Consider the following 21,510-nt stretch of genomic DNA (forward strand, 5'->3'; position numbering starts at 1 on the left):
ATTTATTTTGTTCCGGCTGAAGGAAACAAGTTAAATTTGTGTTTTAAATTCTTTTTATTTCTACTTTTAAAAATCAAATAATAATAATCATAATAACAATCAACTGGTATATATAATAAAACATTTCAATAGATATTCAAATTAATACAATTAACATTAAAATAAATTATTTCAACTGATTACAAATTTAAATTAACATGACAATAAATTATTTCAACTGATCACAAATATAAATTAACATGACAATAAATTATGTTAATTGAACACAATTAACATTTCCCTCTTCAACAAAGTATCAAGTTACTGCTCGGTGAGCGCATAAGTCTATGTTTGAGTCGCGTGAGTCCATACGTTTTAGTAGGTTGGATAAAATTGTTACGTTCATTATCATAAGGAATAATTGAGCAAATTTGAATATATGGAATACGGAATAAAATTTTAAATTTGGAAAAAAGAATTTGGAATAAAAATTTTGGAATATGGAATGATAAATATGTAGAATTCCGTAAGAATGATAAATCAAAAAAGATTATTATATAATATTTCGCGTTTTTTCAAATTTTGCGTTTTATATATTTTATTTTAATAATTTAAGTTACGTTTTAATATTTTATTTTAATAATTTAAGTTCAATAGATTAGGTAGACATCTCAATAGATTAAGCATTGGTCATATAATAGATTAGGTAGTCATCTCAATAGGTAGTCATCTCAATAGGTAGTCATCTCAATAGATTAGGTAGTCATCTCAATAGATTAGGCATTGATTATGTCAATAGATTAGGTAGTCATCTCAATAGATTAAGCATTGGTCAATAGATTAGGTAGTCATCTCAATAGATTAGGCAGTCATATCAATGTCATATCAATGTCATATCAATGTCATATCAATGTCATATCAATGTCATATCAATGTCATATCAATAGATTAGGTAGTCATCTCAATAGATTAGGTATTCATATCAATAGATTAGGTAGTCATCTCAATAGTAGTCATCTCAATAGGTAGTCATCTCAATAGGTAGTCATCTCAATAGGTAGTCATCTCAATAGGTAGTCATCTCAATAGGTAGTCATCTCAATAGGTAGTCATCTCAATAGGTAGTCATCTCAATAGATTAGGTAGTCATCTCAATAGATTAGGCATTGATCATGTCAATAGATTAGGTAGTCATCTCAATAGGTAGTCATCTCAATAGGTAGTCATCTCAATAGGTAGTCATCTCAATAGATTAGGTAGTCATCTCAATAGATTAGGTAGTCATCTCAATAGATTAGGTAGTCATCTCAATAGATTAGGCATTGATCATATTAAGCATTGGTCATATAATAGATTAGGTAGTCATCTCAATAGATTAGGCAGTCATATAAATAGATTAGGTAGTCATCTCATATTAGTCCACCACCCAGAGCCAGGGCACGATAAGTTACCTAATAAGGTCCTAGCCTTAGATGCGTCAGACGCAATGTAATCCTCAAAGTATGTCTCAACCATATCAAGGTATGTGTCCGTCATCTCTCCAATAAGTTTTGGAAATCTGAGATACGGATCGCATATAGCAGTAAGTTTATTGTCCATAATTAGCATTAAGTTTATTGTCCATAATTAGCATTAAGTTTATTGTCCATAATTAGTATTAAGTTTATTGTCCATAATAAAAATTTTACTTTAAGAAAATACTATATGTTTTAAGTTATGAATTTCATATCGAACAAAAAAAATTATGTTCATCATCAAACGGAATTAAATAATTATATGTCTTTAAATTTTATATCGTCAAAGCAAATCAAAAAAAAATCCTATGCTTTAATTTTGAGTCGTCAAAGGAAATTAGATAATTCAATCTCATTGAATTTAAATCGTCAAAGGAAATTGGATAATTCTTTAAATTTAAGTTAAAGAAAAACTAGATTATTCTAAATCTCTAATTTTGAGTTATAAATGAAAATCAGATAATATTATGTCTTTATAATTAAATTATCAAAATAGATAAGAAAATACTATAACATGAAAAAATGTGTAATTCGTATTCAATTTATATACTATAATTTGTAGCATAATAAGCGTATCAAAATATAAATTGGCGTAAAATGGTAAGTTTTAACATTTTGTGATCACGCAATCTATGAACATAAAGTTCTTATCTTGAATAATATGCGGTCTCCCATTCATTAACATATAATTGCGTAGCATCACAACCACACATATCACGAGCATATGTGCGATGAAAATAGTGTCCGGCAAATTAATCGCCTTAAATTCAAAATTTAAAAAAAAAATTTTTTTTTAACCTTTTGTATATGTATATATATCAGAATAATATTTGACTATTTTTTTTTTTTAAAAAAAAGACAAGTCATATCCTTCGAATTTAATTTTCTTTTTACTTTTTTTAAATTTAAATTTTATATATTTTGTTATTTTTTTTTTACAAAAACGCGCTGGGGCACCATGAAGGATAGTAAACAAGTTATATTTTGTGTTTTAAATTCTTTTTATTTTACTTTTAAAAATCAAATAATAATAATCATAATATGTATAACAATCAACTGGTATATATAATAAAACATTTCAATAGATATTCAAATTAATACTCAATCAACATTAAAATAAATTATTTCAACTGATCACAAATTTAAATTAACATGACAATAAATTATGTTAATTGAACACAATTAACACCGGCAATTAGGGATTCGTTGCTTAAATCGAACTCATTCAACCAATTCCTCGATTACCATGCTATAAATTCTTCAATAACGTTCTCTTTTGTTAAACTCGATCTGTTAAATGACTAGTTACATTTTACAATTGACTTGAAAATTAACTGTGAAATTTTTCCTTATCTTTTGCAAGAATGGTAAAATAAACGTTGGGATTAAACCTCATTCTAGTTAAATTCTTTAACACTTGAAATGTTAAGCTAAGAACTTGTCTACATACTGCTATATGCAACAGCAACAATTTGCAATGAAAATTTTTGTTAATACAGATTCACATATTATTTTAAAGCTCTGTTATAAAAATGGTTAATAAATTTTACTGCTCTATTATTAAAAATGTCATTTTCATTTGTTTAATTGTTGCCCTAATAGTGTTTTTTGAAGCAGATATTTTACCAAAACAATTTTAGAGCATTAGCAATTAAAATTTGATTTTAATAATTCTATTTAAAAATGTATAAATGTTAAACCATGAAATAAAAACTATCAATTAATAGATTATGTAGTTTGTTAAATATTTAAAAAATATGGTAAGATGATGATATTGTATTTAGGATTGTTATGCTCTCTACTTTTTATGATTCCCCAGAATACTCCCAAATAAATATACAAACATTTGAGAAATGGGTATAATTTTTTTAAATGTAAAATTCCCACACTTGGAAAAAATATATGAGCATGTATTCCTATACCTATTTCAAAACGTTATTAACTTTATTAATATCTATATAAAATAATTATAAGAATTAATGGAGAGGACAACTACTCTATTTCACAAAACACGGCCGAAGTCAGGCAAAAAATTTTTCGCCCGTAAATTTTATATTTCTCAAGCAAAATAAAATTTTTTATAAAATTCCTCCCACAATTTGAAAGTTTTAACCTGGCAACCCTGAACCTGAATAATTACAAATCCCCTCATTTATAATAAATTATTATAGTATATTATTTTTGTTGATGGTATCTCAAATCCTTTTAAATTAAATTTTAAAAGATAGAAGAAAATTTGAATGAGTTTTATTTGAAAAATAATGATGTGATATGTAATATATAAATTTGGTCGATATTTCGCGATTAAAGTTAAGATGATCTCCTTTGCTTAAAATTTGGTTTGGGTTTTTTTAGAGTAGGCTCAAAATTTGCTAAATATTGAACCATTTATCTCTACTACTTGATTGTGGTGAACCTCACTTTATATTTTTAAAAGAAAAAGCGGCGGCAATTTTTAAAAAATCTATGGGGAATATTTTCAAAGAAATTTTGATTTTAAAATATTAATGAGTTAATAATATCTATTTTATAAAATAATTAAATAAGTCGAGAGTAGTGTTGTTAAATGACTCTTTTGGAGCCGATTTTTAAATACGGATGAATCAATATTTTATTAGAAAAATTATACAGAAATTTTTAATCCCCCCCCCCCCCCGCTAGGAAAATCCTGGCTACGACAATGATTACATTCGTTAAAGTTTTTCTAATTAGATTCATATCTGTTTTGAAACTAATCCCTATGTGCACAAGTATATATCAACATATATAAAAAATAACAATATTTTACTTACACCATCCTAAAAACTCTTAGTAACAATGATACCTTTTTATTATATATTTATTTTAGCAGACGATATTTAATATTCATAACTAAATTCACCAATCCTATTTTCAACCACAATTTTTAAAAATGGTATAAATTTAATTTAATGTTTGCTATTGATGCTTAAATATTTTTTAGTCAAGAAAAAAGGGAATGACTCAAGATGAAAAAAGAGGCAAATTACTAGAAATTTTTTATGAAAAAGTATATTTATGATTAACATATTAAAAGACATTGCTAAATATTTTAAGATACTACAAAAATATTTTTCACTATTAATATTTTTTAAGAAAGATTGTTTTCAATTAAAAGAAATCGAAAAATTTGCTTCAAAAGAAAAAAAGATAAATTCTCAGATAGTCAAAGAAATAGTGCAATCCTTAGTTGATGATGATTTAGTTAATTCTGAAAAAATTGGGTCCTCTATATACTATTGGGCATTTCCTAGTAAAGCAGGACAAATTGTAAATTTTTTGCATATTACTAAATAAATATTTTATACATTATTACTATAATATATCATAATTATTGAATGTACTAATAATGATTAACCTAAATGCTAACCATCTATTTTATTAATCCTTTGCAGAATGTTTTTTTAACTTACCCTTAGAAGATTTCTGTTAGGGAGCTTGATTTTTTAAATAATCTTAATGTTTAATGAATTTGTTGGTTAAAAAAGAATTTAAGATATATTTATATAATTTTTACTTTTTTTTCAAATATAGTTTTAAGATAACCAGGGTAATCAAAAATATTTAAATAATAGAATATAAGCTAATAATTTTTAAATAATTGCAAATCATCATCCAAAATAAAAATAAAAATAATATTATAGTTTAATTGTGTTAGTTACAATTGAAAACTTAGCCCAAAAGTTATACACTTAAAAAAAAAATATACTACTATTATAATTAAATATCTATGCTCAAAAAGGTTTTAACTCACCAATCCTACACTTTCCTTACTATTCCATTATATACATTAATTTAACTAAGAAATAAAAACGTCTCTGAAGTTTTGAAGAAAAAAAGTTTATGTAAACTGTAATAGAAGCTGTATAGTCTTATAGCAGTAAAACAGAGACAATGAAGTGACATATAAAGCTATATTGGAGAAAATATAGATGATAATGGTTAGATGGATATGTGGGGTATTTGTGAGAAAGGGGAAAACAAGCAAGGAATTGTGAGAAAGGATTGAAATAGAAGCAATTGAGGGGGGGGGTTTGAATATATCTAGCAGAAGTTGAAAGATTATTGGATAGAGATGCACATTGATGGAAGTAAGGGTATTGATTTGTCAATAAAGATCCAAAACAGCCTTATAAAAGTGATAATGGACAATATGATGCAAAAAGTTATGCTCAGGATTGTGAAGAGAGAAATCAGAAAGTGGCTTATCTAGGTAAATTAAAAATAAGTTTAAATTGCTCAGGCATCGCTCACTTGCCTTATACTTTTATGGGAGTAGACAAATTTTATGAGTGTTTTTTTATTGATTACTTCCTGAAAAACGTTCAATAATTTAAATAAGAACGCGTTTGGGAGGGGGTCAGGAGTATATTATTCAATTTTGGTAGATAATGTATATTATTACCACTATTTGCGTTAATCGACCATTTATCTCTTTTAAAACGAAATATAGAGAAAAGTCAAAATCGTTCAACTACAAAACGACTTATTAGAATGCTCAAATAAAAAGAATCAGCTTGTTGAAATGATCGAAAATTGTAAAAAGGGCAAGGAGGAATCGGTAAACATAAATTAGATAAATATAATTTTTTTTATATTAATTCTCTTATTCCATGTCTCAATAATAAATTAAACGATTTTATAAAATAATATCGATAATGTTTATTAATTTTAAAATTTAATATAAAATTTGGCTTTTCAATTTTTATGATTACATTTATAATACAGATTAGTTTAAAAAAAATATTTTGAGTACTGCAGAAAATCAACAAAAAGAACTATTTTCGGCTTGGTCTCAAATTAATTTTTTTTTTTCAATTCTGTATAACTTTAAAAAAATATATAATGTTAGCTCACAACTTCACTTAGATGTATTTATGAAAAATGGAATTCTTATTTCTTCCATTTATATTCTTACTTATAATCATATTGATGATATTCATATCTGGTGAGTTTCATCGTCTTAAAGTGGTACTAGCTCAAAATTGTTTATCTTTGTTTTGCAGAAAAGTCATTTTTTGAAAATATTTATATTTTTTTTTCTTAAATTGTATTATTAAAGACACAAAATACATAAATTTATACATTATGATCAAATTTTTATTGAGTAATTCGAGGTTCTTATAACCAACGCACCTGTATTGAAAAAATTATCTTCAATATCAATCTCTTATTGTCGAAATTTTAAATTATTTTGAAAACTAGAATTATAATGCATATTTTTAAATATAAATTTTAAGATTAAATTAAATCAAAAGATTATGATTTTAGAATTAATTAGAAAATATTTTAAATTTTTTTATATATAGTTAAGTTATTACATAAAATTGAAAGTAGCGTTCTAAATTAGTGAGCTACCACTATCCATTTTAAAAAAATTTAGCGCGCGAAAGCTACAGCTACTGAAAAAGTAGTGCGTTATTTAAACAACACGGAGAAATAGCTTGCGCAGCAACCATGCTACAGACTAATTTATTAGTTTTTTGTAATTGCAAATGACATACTTTTAATCTGTTATTCAATTAAAAGGAAATGCAAAATATTGAAATATTTATAACCTAAACAATTTAAAATATCACTTTCCTATTTTGAGGCTTTTTTTTGATATGGGTCATCAAAATGTCCTAAAGACGAGTTCGGGTTCTATCCTGAACTCTAATTTAAACAAACCTTTTTATAAAAAGCAATAATAAAGATAAGTTAATATATGTGAATTATTAGGTAATGGCTTAAAATCGATAATTTATCTGCTAAGCATAACTAGAATTTTTTTCTGCTTTTAGAAATGATTTACAATGCTGTAAAATTTACGGTTTAAGCATAAGCCATTAAATAGCTAGGTTATATTTAAATGTTGTAGATAATGATAATGGCACATGGAAGCCCCAACTTTTTTTATCATGCCTTGACCTAAGATTTATATATTAATAATGAAAAATACAAATGAAAATCCGCAGCTTCCCCTCGTTGTTCATAATTAAATTTATTATTAATATTATAATTGTATAAAAAATAATGATTTTAGAGCTATCTTCTGATTTCCAGCTTTCCGTCGTTGTTCATAATTTAATTATTCATTAATATTAAAATTGTATATAATAAAAAAGCTTTTAAGCTCTTTGAATATCATGGAATAAATATTTTAATGCTTAGGAATTTAAGATCTTGCATTGTTCTTTGAACACCTATATCTCATCCCCTGGTGTAGCTTAGAGCTAAAATTTTACATCTTTTGTTGAAACAGATACTATCAATCAGAGGTGATAAATATTTAAATGCATGTGTATAAATGGAGTTTTAATTGTAAAGAAAAAAGACTTTAAATAAATTTAATATAAAATATAGAATCAAATATTTTTATTGATATGCATGACTTAATCAAAAATGATTTATAAAATAAAAATCAGGATTTAGATCAATTTTTTTGTTTGAATATTTAAATATTTATTTCTTAACATTTTTCTTAAAATAAGACAAATAACACACAATATGAGGTTTATCAATATTATTTATAAGTTTACATATTGTTGCATAAAATTATAAAAAATTAAAGACATAGCAATTAATTAAGATCAAATTTTGGTCTCATCAATATGACCACCTTTATTCTTAATAATTGCTGCAAAAATTTTTGATAATCTTTCGATGAGATTTTTTAAATATTCGGAAGTGATATTGTTCCATTTCTCTACAATATTTCCCAAAGGTGCGTATGAGAGGTTGGGCTTTTTCGCGCTTGTCGATCAAGGTGATCCCATAAAAATTCGATTGTATTGAGATCGGGAGACTGGGATGGCCAAATCATCAACTCGAGAATACCGTGTTGTAGATTTTGTAAATAATCTTTGCATAGCCTGAATGTATGCTTTGGGTCATTATCTTGTTGAAATAAAAAGTTATTTCCGATCAAACACTTTCCTGATGAAATCACATGGTCCTCAAGGATTTGCCGGTATCCCTCCTTGTTTAGAATTCCTTTAATTTTGACAATGTCGGCGGTTGCGCCGGCACCAAAGCCCCCCCACACCATAACAGACCCTCTCCCGAATTTGACTGTATGAATTATGCAGTGATCATTCATTTACTCTCCAGCTGAGCGGCGAATATATTGCCTTCTTTTAGAACCAAAGATTTTGGATTTTGACTCATCACTCCATAAGACGTGGTACCAGTTGGCAGATGTCCAAAATTGATGTTTTCGTGCCCAATCTAATCGCTTGAGTTTATTTTTTATGCTCAAGAGTGGCTTTTTGACCGCTACCTTACCATAAAGTTCAAAGCTCCTAAAGCGCTTTTTCACAGTTGTGACACTCAGGCTTTCCCCAGTAAGATTAATCTCCGCAACTATCTCTGAGGCGACAAAACGTCTATTGCGTTTACCAGAGTTGTTAATCGCTACTTTTAAAAGTAGCGCGCTACCGCTATTGCTAATTGTTAAAAAAAAGTAGCTCGCTATTAGCTACTATTTTTTAAAAGTAGCTTTAGCTACTTTTAGGCTACTTTTTATAAAAACAATTTTTTATTTATTTTGCATATAATGTAATTATAGTAAATAATATATAAAAATCAACATTTATAAATATTAAAATATAGTTAATTTTGATTATAAAAAAATTTATGTAATAAATTTTAAATATTTATGGTAATTTGTTGAATTTTAATAATAAAATCATTTCAATATTATCATCCCCAAGTCTAGAGCGACGATCAGAAAGTATCAGCTTTGCCTTACTAAATAATCTCTCTGTGTCTCACCTTCAGCATTATCCTCACCAAATATTCTATATTCATATTAAATAGTGTCACAATGAGGCGATTGTCATTGTGAATCAAAACCTAAATATAAAAAGAAATATATATATAAAAAAGAAATTAATAATAATTAGGAATGTTGAAAGTAAGGCTTTTGAGACCTAAAAATAAAAAAAGAAAACAAATATATATATATAAAAAGAAATTAACAATAATTAGGAATCACGAAATCAATTTATCTCTTTATTCAAAATTATAACATTATCAAATTAACAAATTTATAAAAGTAAAAATAATAAAAAAGATTAATAAAAAATAAAATTAAAAAATAAAATACAAAAAGTTAATAATTATAAAAGATCATTTTGTATGGTAAAAATTGACCTTTTTATACTCTTTTCAATCTTCTTATAACTAATATTCATAACTATTCAAATATAATATTTTTATCACGCGTTATAATAATAAATCCAAGAGAATTTTTTATGCAAATTAAATATAAAGTACAACAAAATCCACAAGAATTCTTTATGCAAATTAAATTAACATTTACAACACCTCCCTACTTAAATTAGACCCAACATTCTGCGAATAATCAATCTTCTTTCGATCTCGACTTATTCTTCTTAATCTTTGCTGTCTTGTAAGTTCTAACGAAGGCTGACTCTTGTCTAGTATTCTTAGTTTCGAACGACCGTTTGTATCCGATTGTCGCTTGAAATTTTTGGATTCTATCTTCTGTCGCTTGTCACCCTGTGAAACGATCCGCTTTTTATCTCTGTAGGCCACTGACGAACTTGATACACGCCTGTTTTCCACTATCCACGATTGATGAACGATTATCGATGACATCCAGTTTCTTTTCCTCTCTTGTTTTTTGCTAGTCGATCTTAATCGTTTTTACAATTTATCGTAGCTTGTTTCCTATCATTCTCTTGTAATCGATTGGTTGTTGCCTCTAATTCTTGTAATCGTATCTATCTTTTAGACTTCCGGGTCTTCTACGACAGTTTGCCCTTGCTGAGATATCGGGTAATCACATCTAATCTACTTCTACCTAAAATAATCTATTTAAATAACTAATCTAATTCTGCCTTTAATAAATGGCATAAATTATACTAAATCTTACATTTATAATACGTAACAAAAATATATATAATAAATTATAAAAATATATCAAATTCTATCACCCCTTTCCCCTTAATGAAGCCTAGACCCATATTTTCATTGAAAAATATACTTGTACTCATCCTTTAGCTATTGATCCTCATCTTCTTTTCAGCCATGTTTATACTAAATTTATATCTAAAAATCCTATTCTACAATATATATCAAAATCTTTCTTTTACTCAAGTCTTTAAAAAAAAACTGCTGAAATATATAAATCTCTTTTCATACATACGTTGTCGAGAAATCAATGACATTTAATCATAAAAGTTTTCATACTCACGTTTATGAACAACCTATTAACTCTAATCACTATGGTTTTCACCCCACGTCTTTGAAGAACTTATGAAATCTAAACATTATAAATTTTCGCACCACCGTTGTTGAAAACTGATATGTATATTTCTAAAGATGTTTTTCTTTCCGTTGCATAATTGATCTCGAATCTTATTTATGATTCAAAAAAATAAAAATCCGATCTCTAATTGAGCTCGATTGCGGCATAAATTTTCTAATGACGAAAGCCGTTTCTCTTTATGAAGATTTTTGGTTAATCTAAAACCTAATATACTACATTCACATTAATCCTTGAGGCTGTTTTATCTCTCGCAGCCCTTAAAATAAAAGTTAAATTCAATAAGAATTTAATCAACTATTTCCTAACAAAAGTTATATTCTAATCTTCTTCACCGAATTTTTTAATTATTATGTCTTAGCAAATTATTAGTTTAATATTAACTTTCGCAATTTATGTTTCTTTTTCTTTGTCATAATTATTTCTAGTGATCCATTAATAATAATTCTAAAATCTAAAATATCATAGTCTTTATTAGTTTCAAAATTCCAATGGTTTTTAGTTTACCAGTAACTTCTAAATATAAAATTCCTAATTATCACCTTTAAATAACTAAACACAATTATATCTTATCTACTATGAATGTTACCTTTGTCTTTAATTTTATTTTAAATTCCTACATAAACCTAATCTTATTAAAATAATTTCTCTTTTTCAACCTACATTTTAAATATCATCTTGTCAAATTCATATTTTTCTTACCCCTTTTCCGTTTTGAATTTCTTTCATTTGTATGGAGTTTGGTTGGCATTAGACTGAAAGTTGTAATGGTACTGTCGCCTCCTCTCTCCAACACCATTGTCACAATGAGGAAGTTTGTCATTGTGAATCAAACCTAAATATAAAAATAGAAAACAAATATATATATATAAAAAAGAAATTAATAATAATTAGGAATCACGAAATCAATCTAATGCTTTATTCAAAATTATAACATTATCAATTAACAAATTATAAAGATAAAAATAAAAATAATAAAAATAAAATACAAAAGTTAATAATTAAAAAATATATTTTTGTATGGTAAAAATTGGCCTTTTTATACTCTTTTCAATCTTCTTATAACTAATATTCATAACTATTCAAATATAATATTTTTATCACGCGTTATAATAATAAATCCAAGAGAATTCTTTATGCAAATTAAATATAAAGTACACCAAAATCCAAAAGAATTCTTTATGCAAATTAAATCTAACATTTACAACAAATAGAATAAATTATTCATCCCATTTTTAATAGAAATGAGTAGTGATATTTATCAAAAATGGAGTGGTAAAATCATTAGGTTGCTATTCTAAATTTTAAACCTCAGGAATTATGATGTAACTAAGTAAAAATATTTTATCAAATGAATGCATTGAATTCTCTGTACTGTATATAAATTGATGGATATTAATCAATAAGAAATAAATATAGTAAAAATCTAATCATCCATGAAATATTCAATAACCATATCATTTTAAATGTTAAGCTCAATGACACTATGCAATAAATACAAATGAAATAATCCATCTCTGTTGTAAATTTTATTAGTTAAATTCACTAATTTTTTTATAATTTGATATAAATTATGATATATTATTACTTAAAGTATGTATTTAGTTAATAAAAATTCTATATATAATGTGAAATATTAAACAACTTTTAAGTAAATACTGAAAAATTTAATTAATAACTTAACTATTACTTGATTTAATTTTATTACTCTAAATATTTTAAAAATTAATTTATAATACTGAAGGCCTTCAGCTAATTGGACCCATTATCGGTCACCATCTTGCAAACTTTATTATGAATTCTAAAAGACTTGTGGACGTCAATAATTTTATTTGCAAGTACATCGTATATCTGGCATCCTATTATCCTTTTGAGGGCTAATGCTACTGATTTTCTTTTTAAAGTCCTAGGGTCTAGCCAATGGCCTGTGATTCCCAAATAAGCTCTAAAAATATTTAATCAGATCAATTTATAAATATAAATAAGTGTTTACCTTCTGTTATGTGTCCAACTATCTGCCGTGGTACATATATGAGATATCTCTGATAATTCTACTATTAAAGCATCTTTCATCACTTTAAACTTATCTGCTATTTTATTCACAAGTGTCTGGCGACAGAAAATAGTTGTACCAGGTGATAAAGCTTTAATCATCATAGTAAATGATGGATTATCAACCAAGGACATTGGCTGAACTGTATCAATTATAAAATCCACAATAACTTTATCAGTTAATTTCTGAGAAATATTAGCATTTGTATTATTAATTAATTTTGTCTGAATGGAATTAGTCTTTTTGGATGTAGATTCACCTATGTCAAATTTATTTAAATGTTGTTCAATTTTCTTAAAACTATTAGCATCAACAGTCTTATAAAATAAATATTATTTTATGTAAAAATGATAATTTACCTTTAGGTGTTTCTTGAGGTTATAGCTTCTGGATTGATTTGAGGAAAATTTTTTTTACATTTTAAACATAAAAATTTGAAGCCAGTTTTTGTTTTAATATTTATCTTGAAAATTTTTTGAGATCTAGGGAATGGGAAAGTATTGCTATGAATATTATTTTCTTCCCTGGTATCTTCCATTTCATTAATATTGTCTGACTCTGAATCACTTTCAACGATTTGGATATCCATATGCGATGCCATTTTAAATTATTAACAGGTGATTTAGGTTTATAATACAAATTGAAAATATAAATTACAAATTGAAAATATATTTCAATTTCAAAATTAAATAATTTTTTTTTTTTTTCTCTTTAGCTTTCACCTTTTCTGGTGGTAAGCTCCTTCAACATCTCTCTCCTCTTTATGTTATTCATACAATCTCTTTTATCTATTTTATACTTCTTTATATTGGCTCTAACTTTATGGCCCCATGGAAGTTTTGGCCTTCCTCTTTTACGTTTGCCCATCACTTCCAAACTTTCAACTTTATTTCCTATGTAGTTCATAGGCCTTCTCATTGTGTGCCCATACCACCTAAGTCTGTTTACCATTAACTTAGTCTTAATGGGCACTACCTTTAAACTATTTAGTATTCTTGTACTGCGCACCTTATCCTTTCTTGTTACCCCAGCAATCATCCTCAGCATTCTCATCTCCATAGTTTGTAGACTTCTCTCGTCTGATTCTTTGTTTGGCCATGTTTCCGAACTATATAGAATAGTTGGTTGTACTATGGAACTGTAGATTTTTCCCTTTAATTTGTGTGGGATTCTTTTGTCAAATAGCACTCCAGATAAAGATCTCCACTTTAACCACCCTTGATTAATCTTATTCTTTATCTCTTTCTATTGTGCCGTTTGTTTGTATAGTGGAGCCCAAATATTTGCAGCTTTCAATTGCGGATATCTGCCAATCATTTATATCAATACTCTCCGTTTCATCTCCTCCTATCACCATATACTCTGTCTTTTCTCTATTTACTTTTAATCCGTGCGTTTCTAGGATATTTATCCAATTCACTAACCTTTCTTTCATTTCATCCTTGGATTCGGCAAGTATCACAATATCATCTGCAAATATCATATTCCACGGGACTGTTTGAGGTATAGACTGTGCTAATACATCTTACTGTAATGAAGAGAAGTGGGCTGAGAGCCGACCCTTGATGAACTCCTTCGGCTATTTTGAAGCCTGCTGAAGTACCTGTTGTGCTACGGACCATTGTTGTATGTCCCATATACATATCCTGTATTATTCTTATATATTTTTCGGGAACTTTTTTGTGGCGTAGCGCCCACCAGATAAGTTTTCTTGGTATTCTATCGAAGGCCTTTTCTAGATCGAGAAAGACCATGTGTAGCTTTTTGTTCTTTTCCCTGTATTTTTCACTCATTTGCCTAATTGCGTGGATAATAGCATCAGTTGTTGATCTTCTAGGCATATAGCCAAACTGAGTCTCTCTTATTTCGTCTCTTAACCTTTTTTCTATTATTTTTTCGTAGAATTTAAGCAGTGTGACATTAGTTTTATGCCCTTGTAATTTTGACAATTGTGTGGATCCCCTTTATTTTTGAAGATAGGAACTAGATAGCTCTGCCTCTTTTTTGAGGGATCTCTTCATTTCCCAGTATTTTATTGTACAGATTTGTGAGGAGATGTATTCCATCATCTCCTAGTGCTTTAAGGCTTTCTATTGGAATATCGTCTGGACCCCTAGCTTTGTTGTTTTTCATATGCTTGAGGCATGTGATTATTTCTTGTTCTGTTATAGATTGTACAAGGTTTTGACAAGGGGAGTGTTCATCGAGATGCAATATGTGGGAATTAAAGTTGAGAAGCTCCTGAAAATATTCTTTCCATCTATTCATTATTTCTTTTTCCTTTATTATCAATTTCCCATCTTTATTTTTGATTACTTTCGGAGCTCCGTTTATATCCCTAGAGTTCTTTTCTCGCTGTTTGGCTAATCTGTATATTTTATTTTGCCCTTCTTTGGTATGTAGATCTTCGTACATGTCATCGTATGCCATAGATTTGGCCCTAGCCACCGCCTTTGTAGCTAATCTCTTGGATTTTTTGTATCTTGACTTGTCATCTGCATTTTTAAATTTGTACCATATTTTATAAAGGGCTTTTTTCTCCTGTATAGTGGTTTGTACCTCTTGATTCCACCACCATAGTTCTTTGTGTGATTTGTTGCCTCCTCTTGTCAAGCCTAGCGTCGATTTTGCAGTGTCTATTAATCTGGATGAAAGGTGTGAGCAATTTATTGTTTCAATGTTTGCATTGATTGCAAAGGCATCTGTCATTGTTTTTAATTTGCCCCATTTGATGCATGGTTCCAGTTTTATCTTATTTTGAGTGGATTTATTTGAGATTTGTAAATCCATGATTAGTAGCTTGTGTTGCGCGGCGATATCTTCTCCTGGGATGACTTTGCAGTCTATTACATCTTTTAATCTTCTGCGAGAGATTAGCATGTAATCTATCTGTGTTTTCCTAGTACCACTTTCATATGTTATTAAATGACTGTCTTTTTTCCTATAGTAGGTGTTGGTTAAGGCAAGGTCGAAGGCTTGCGCAAATTTCAGTACGTGCTCTCCTTCATCATTTCTTTCTCCGTATCCAAAACCACCATGATGCCTTTTGTAGCTATCTCTTGCTTTCCCCACATGCGCATTTAAGTCACCACCAATTATGACTAGGTCATCCTTAGGGATTTCCATTACAGCTTGATCAAAGATAGCTCTAAAGTCATCTTTCTCTTCTTCCTTGCAACCCGTTTGAGGAGCATATACTGATAGGATGTGTAGTATTGATTGACCAATGCAGAGTTTTATCTTCATTAGTCTATCAGAGATCCTGTTGACCTCTACTACTGAAGAGGTTAGGTCTTGGCTGAGGATGATGCCGACACCGTTCCTATTGCTAACAAGTCCATTATAGTACAATTTATACCCATCTCCAATCATCAAAGTTTTCTGTCCTTTCCATTTCGTCTCTTGTATGCACGCTATATCAACTTTTCTCTTGTTCAACATTGATGCCAATTCTCTCGTCTTACCTTTAAGCGTCTCAATATTCAAACTTGCCAGTCTTGTCTTCTTTGTTTGACCTTTACTTTATTTTTCACAGGATGGAGGTCTACACCCTGCGCGTCGCATGGAGGGAACGCCCTAGCTTTCATATTCATATTTTCATTTGTGTCCTTCATTTTGTTTATTGGACAGGTATCTTTAGCACCCGGCTGTCCAGGCCTGTCGGTGACCGGGGTGTCATCTCTAAGCTCCGAAATTCATCATACCATATGTCTTTACACATCAGTCATCGAAGAAAAACTTGAAAGTTTTTATGGTTCTTACCAGGATTGAACCCGCGTCCTTGTTGATACTCGTGTTTCCAAGCCTACATCTTCTTTTTTTTTCAAAATTAAATAATAAATCATAAAAATTATAATTAATTATGGTACTATATTTAAATTTTCGTGCTTATACTTACATTCATTATATTTTTTAAAAGTAGCTAAGTAGCTATACTTTTAAAAAAAGTAGCGCGCTAAAAAGTAAATAATTTCAAAAAAAGTATCCGCTATTAGTTATAGCTACCAAAAAAGATAGCGATACAAGTAGCGCGCTACTTTAACAACTCTGGCGTTTACTGATCTTTGCTATATACCTATCATCGCTTAAAGTCGTTTTGCGGGGTCTTCCAGGCCTCTTTGGATTCGATATTGTATTATTGTTGCGTAATCTTTTATAAGTATACCATCGACTGTTCTTCGAGCTAGGGTTAATTCTCTGGCAATTCGGCGATTACTTTTACCACTTATGTGTAAATTAATTATTTTACATTTAGTTGGAATAGAAATTTCTTTTCTTTTAATAATTTTAGTCGAATGTTCGTTAAAATATTTATAAAGACTGAAAGTTTCTTTAAACAATGATTTAAAACAAGAAAAAATTTAGGAATTTTTTTTAAAATAATTAAAAATAGGTATTAATAAGCAGATTAGAATGTGATTAATGACTTTCTACCAAAAAAACAATGGGCAACTTAAAATTGTTGCTGAAAAAAACTAGTGAAACCTATTTTACCAAATTGGTCATTTTTGAAATGTTATTTTCAAAGGCTAAAATTTCATCGAAAGATTTATAGAAATTCCGAGTTTTAAACATTTCTAGACATCTTAAATTAATTAATCAATTCGCTTTTACCCAATAAGTTAAAAAGTTTTAAGTTATTAATTTTTTTATGTAAAAATGCAGGGTGGGCAGTCATTTATGGCCGGTAGTGTATATAATCATTTTAATACATTGGGAATATAATCTAAAATGTGTTTGAAATTATACAAAACATCCATAGCATTTTTTGGGACTACATCTTAGTTAATCTTTTAAACAGTTATTCAGCTAATAAGGTATCAAATAAATATTATTTTTTTTCTATCTCCATCTGAAAAAGATTGGGAAGGCTTTTGTCTGCAGATTGGTAAGTGCTGCATAATGAATTAAAAACCATTCATTTAATAGTTTTATAATACTTTCTACTTATCTTATACTTATGTTTTGACGATGAGCTTGCCTTGCTGCAAGTCGAGGGAGACAAATATTAAACACGTATAGCTCTCCTTTTGACTCAAAAATAACATATAAAATTGAAATTCTTCATCAACATTAGCCCTGATTTCCTTGAGTTTTAATAAAATGCTCTCCACTATTTGCATCTTCTTAATCAAGTCAATGCCATGTTTTGAAAAGTATTACATAAAATAGTTGTATAATTAAATAATACATTCTAATGAGAAAAAAAAATTGAAATAAGTATTGAATCCAATAATTTTCTTGCTTCTGAGGAAATATTTTTCAAGCCATTGCAATATTTCAGTAATAGCATTAATAATCCACTCTTCTAACTCCATAAAAGCTGTTACTGCTTGATGGCGGAGACTCCATCTCGTTGGACAAGCTTGCACTTTCTTTCTCCCTGTTGGACAAGGAGTTTAAGAAAAATTATTATTTGACTAGAAATATGAAAATGGTAGATAAATATCACTAGAAATTTGAAAATAATAGGTAAATATTACGCCAATGAAAACTTGAAATCGAAATTAATTGATAAAATAACTTAATAGATGAATGTGATAAATAAATGTAATTAAATATATATTTAATATGAGACAGGAATAAATATTAACAAATATAAATTAATATAAACATTAATATTTTTGAAAAATATATCAGGCATCTGCATTTTTTGGCTTCTCCCCCCCCGCTGCATACGCGCATTCTCAGCCTGGGTATGTATTTATTACCTTCTCTATAGTGAAGGTCACGGTCCGGTTTTTATTCCGGATCGGCCCGAAGCACTCGGACCGGACTGGACCATGGTCTTTTAAAAATGATTGATCCATTCCTTGGTTCTAAATAAAAAGGACGGTATTTAATTCTTGTTTATTGGGACTAAGTAAAATGCCTCTTAACTTGTCGTTTTCATATTGCAAAATAAAAATGAAGTAAAAATTCACAAAAACTAAAATTTATCCTCTAGAAAAATAACATAAATAAAATATACAAAAAAATAGGTACAAAAATAATATTAATTGAATAATTAAGCAAACATAAATATTAATAAAAATAAATAAAAAGATCGGTCCGGCCGTTTATCGGTCCAGTTGACCCTTTAAGACTGACAGGACAGGACCGTTGACCTTCATTACTTTCAATATTATTTTAGAGATATATTTCCAATATTAGTATTTTACACTTTGGATCGGGACCCGTTAGAAATCAGTGACTTTATTTAATTAATCAAAATAACAACCTATTCTTGTGGTAACATAGTCATCTCATATACCGATACCATTAATGGTGTTGTTATTTTACTAATAAAAACAATGAAGATGACGTTATCTCTTATTTAGTCTCTTACCACTTAAAAGCATAGGCTTTAATAGTAAAATAATGAATTCTTATAATTATTATAAAAATTAATTACATTAATATATTTGAAAACAAGGATGAAAAAAATGATATCATGAAAACTATATCCGCCAACGAAATAATTGTTAATGACTTAAAACAAGAGTTACTCAAATACAAAGACTGTGATCCCAAGTACATAAAAGATATGCAGGAAAAAAATTTGGAAATCAAAGATGCTGTTAATATATGGACGGGTAATATAAACCATTTTTTTAAAATTTAATAATTATTTTCAAATCAAGATAATTTATTTAGCTCTGTGTCTTGGTTAAAAAGAAAATTCAACGTTGAAGAATCTATAATCAATACTCAGTTTAACATTCCTGAAAATTTGGATTATATTGAATGAATAACAAAGTGCTTCTTAAATCAAAGATTGGATGCCAATTTTTTCTTTCCTTAGGAATTTTGAAGATATTTGCAATGAAAATTTAATTATATTTAATAATGAAAAAATTAGTATTTAATTAAAAAAAATATATGATTATAATTTCATAATTGTGCCAAAAAATTAAATATTTAAATTCCTCTTTATGCTTTTGATAGGAAGGAGTAATAAAATACCTTGTTATAAGTTGTTGCGTTCAGAAGTCTATATTTCAATATCTAAATACAAAATTTATTTGAATATAGCCGTTATTATTGAAAAATATATGATAACGTTCACATTTTTACAACTTTTGTACAGAATAAAACGTTCCCATTTGTAAAGTTTTTATAGATAATACTTTTTCTTAGTATTTAAATATAAGATACAATATAATGTTTAAATTATATAAGCACATCCAGGACTTCTGAGGAGGAAGGAGGTTAGTATTTTAAGTGACTTCTCCATAAATTTTATTTGAGGGGCTTAGGATACCTTCTAAGGGTTTTGGCCGGATTACATTTATTTCGAATAATATAATTTATATGTTACACTTTTTTTTTGAGAGATTTAAATCATGTTGATTTTAGGTTTAACTTATTAAAATTATATGAAAAAACATACAATTTGACTAATGTAAGAAATAATCAAAATATCCTTGTTAACACATACATAACAGCATTTACAAATAAACTGACTACTGGTTTAAAAAGTAAATATTACAGTTATGGATGGTAGAAAAAATTAAAAACAAACTTGCACTTTATATCTTTTAAATAGTGTTGTTAAACGACCCATTTTGAATCGATTTTTAAAAACAACCCGATTAAAATTTTAGCCAAAATAACATTATATAATCCCAGAGATTTGGCAAAAAGAGGTCCATACCTTTCTGCTATTTATGAGAAAAATCTCTAGGCAAGCAGGATATAGTTTTGGCTAAAATCTTAATCGGACTGTTTAAAAATAGACCCAAAATGGGCCGTACAACACTAATTTTAAAAACTGAATAAAAGAAAGTACAACAATAATTCCCACTAACCAGAAAATAAAAAAATTGGTATGTGTGCATAGGCGTAGACAGGAGTAGTGTTATTAAACAGCTCGTTTTGAGCCGATTTTTAAAAAAACTCAATATTTGATCTAGAATAAGATTACGCAAGCCTTTGTTTGTAGAAGGAACAACGGTTTGGACATCTATTAACGAAATCTCGAGGCTTAGGCAATATTTTTTTGTCGAAAATATTGAGTTAGCCGTTTTAAAAATCGACTTAAAATGAGCCGTTTAACAATATTATACAGGAGGACCCCCCCCCCCCTCTGAAATATGTCTCTTTTTGTGAATATAATTTTAAGCTTATAAAAATATCCTCCTTACCTCCTTACCTCACTCCCCACCCCTTGTCCCTCAAAAATGTATGCCTATATCTTAAACAATAATTTGTAAGAGAGAATGTTAAAGTTAATAATTTTTTAGCTTAAAGCAATATATATCATTGAAATTAAATAAATTATGTAAAAACTTGCGCACAATGCAATTTTATTTCTTAGTGAAATATTATGTACATCTGAAAATACTTGTAAAGATTGGAAATGAAAAAAGTAATTCTATATTTTTTTAAATTAATAAATAAATTATCTATAAATATTTAATCTTGTAGCAAGATCTTCTTAAGAAAGTTGATTCAATTTCAAGTGAAAATTAGAAATTTTATAACAATCATGAAAACAAGGGAGAAGAAAATTAGAATAAATTTGAAAAGGGATAAATGTACATTAAATTAAATAAAAGTTATTAATAATTATCTTTAGTGTTGATGCTAGGAGATAAAAATTTCATAAAAATAAGAGGTCTTGATTCAAGTAGAATATAGTTTATTTCAATTGAAAATTAACAACATTTTAATAGTTGTTAATGATGAAT

At 27.9% G+C, this 21,510-nt stretch overlaps 1 protein-coding gene across 1 annotated transcript; it reads left to right on the forward strand.

Annotated features, from left to right (window-relative positions):
- The first annotated feature begins 4,173 nt into the window (after positions 1–4,173).
- Positions 4,174–19,568, forward strand: LOC135930163 (meiotic nuclear division protein 1 homolog). Its single transcript, XM_065466946.1, has 6 exons — positions 4,174–4,191; positions 4,456–4,521; positions 4,608–4,781; positions 5,965–6,072; positions 19,254–19,413; positions 19,462–19,568. The coding sequence occupies exons 1-6, from the start codon at positions 4,174–4,176 to the stop codon at positions 19,566–19,568; spliced, it is 633 nt and encodes a 210-aa protein (XP_065323018.1).
- The last annotated feature ends 1,942 nt before the right edge of the window (positions 19,569–21,510 follow it).

Source organism: Gordionus sp. m RMFG-2023, chromosome 5, assembly GCF_954871325.1.
Source record: "Gordionus sp. m RMFG-2023 chromosome 5, tfGorSpeb1-WG-v2, whole genome shotgun sequence".
NCBI classification, from domain to species: Eukaryota; Metazoa; Nematomorpha; class Gordioida; order Chordodea; family Parachordodidae; genus Gordionus; species Gordionus sp. m RMFG-2023.

What these genes read in the sequence shown, in the direction of transcription:
- LOC135930163 (XM_065466946.1), top strand. An exon ending in AAAAGGGCAAGGAGGAATCG is followed by an intron (nt 6,073 to 19,253) that starts GTAAACATAAAT and finishes TTTGAAAACAAG; the next exon opens with GATGAAAAAAATGATATCAT. An exon ending in TGCTGTTAATATATGGACGG is followed by an intron (nt 19,414 to 19,461) that starts GTAATATAAACC and finishes TTTCAAATCAAG; the next exon opens with ATAATTTATTTAGCTCTGTG.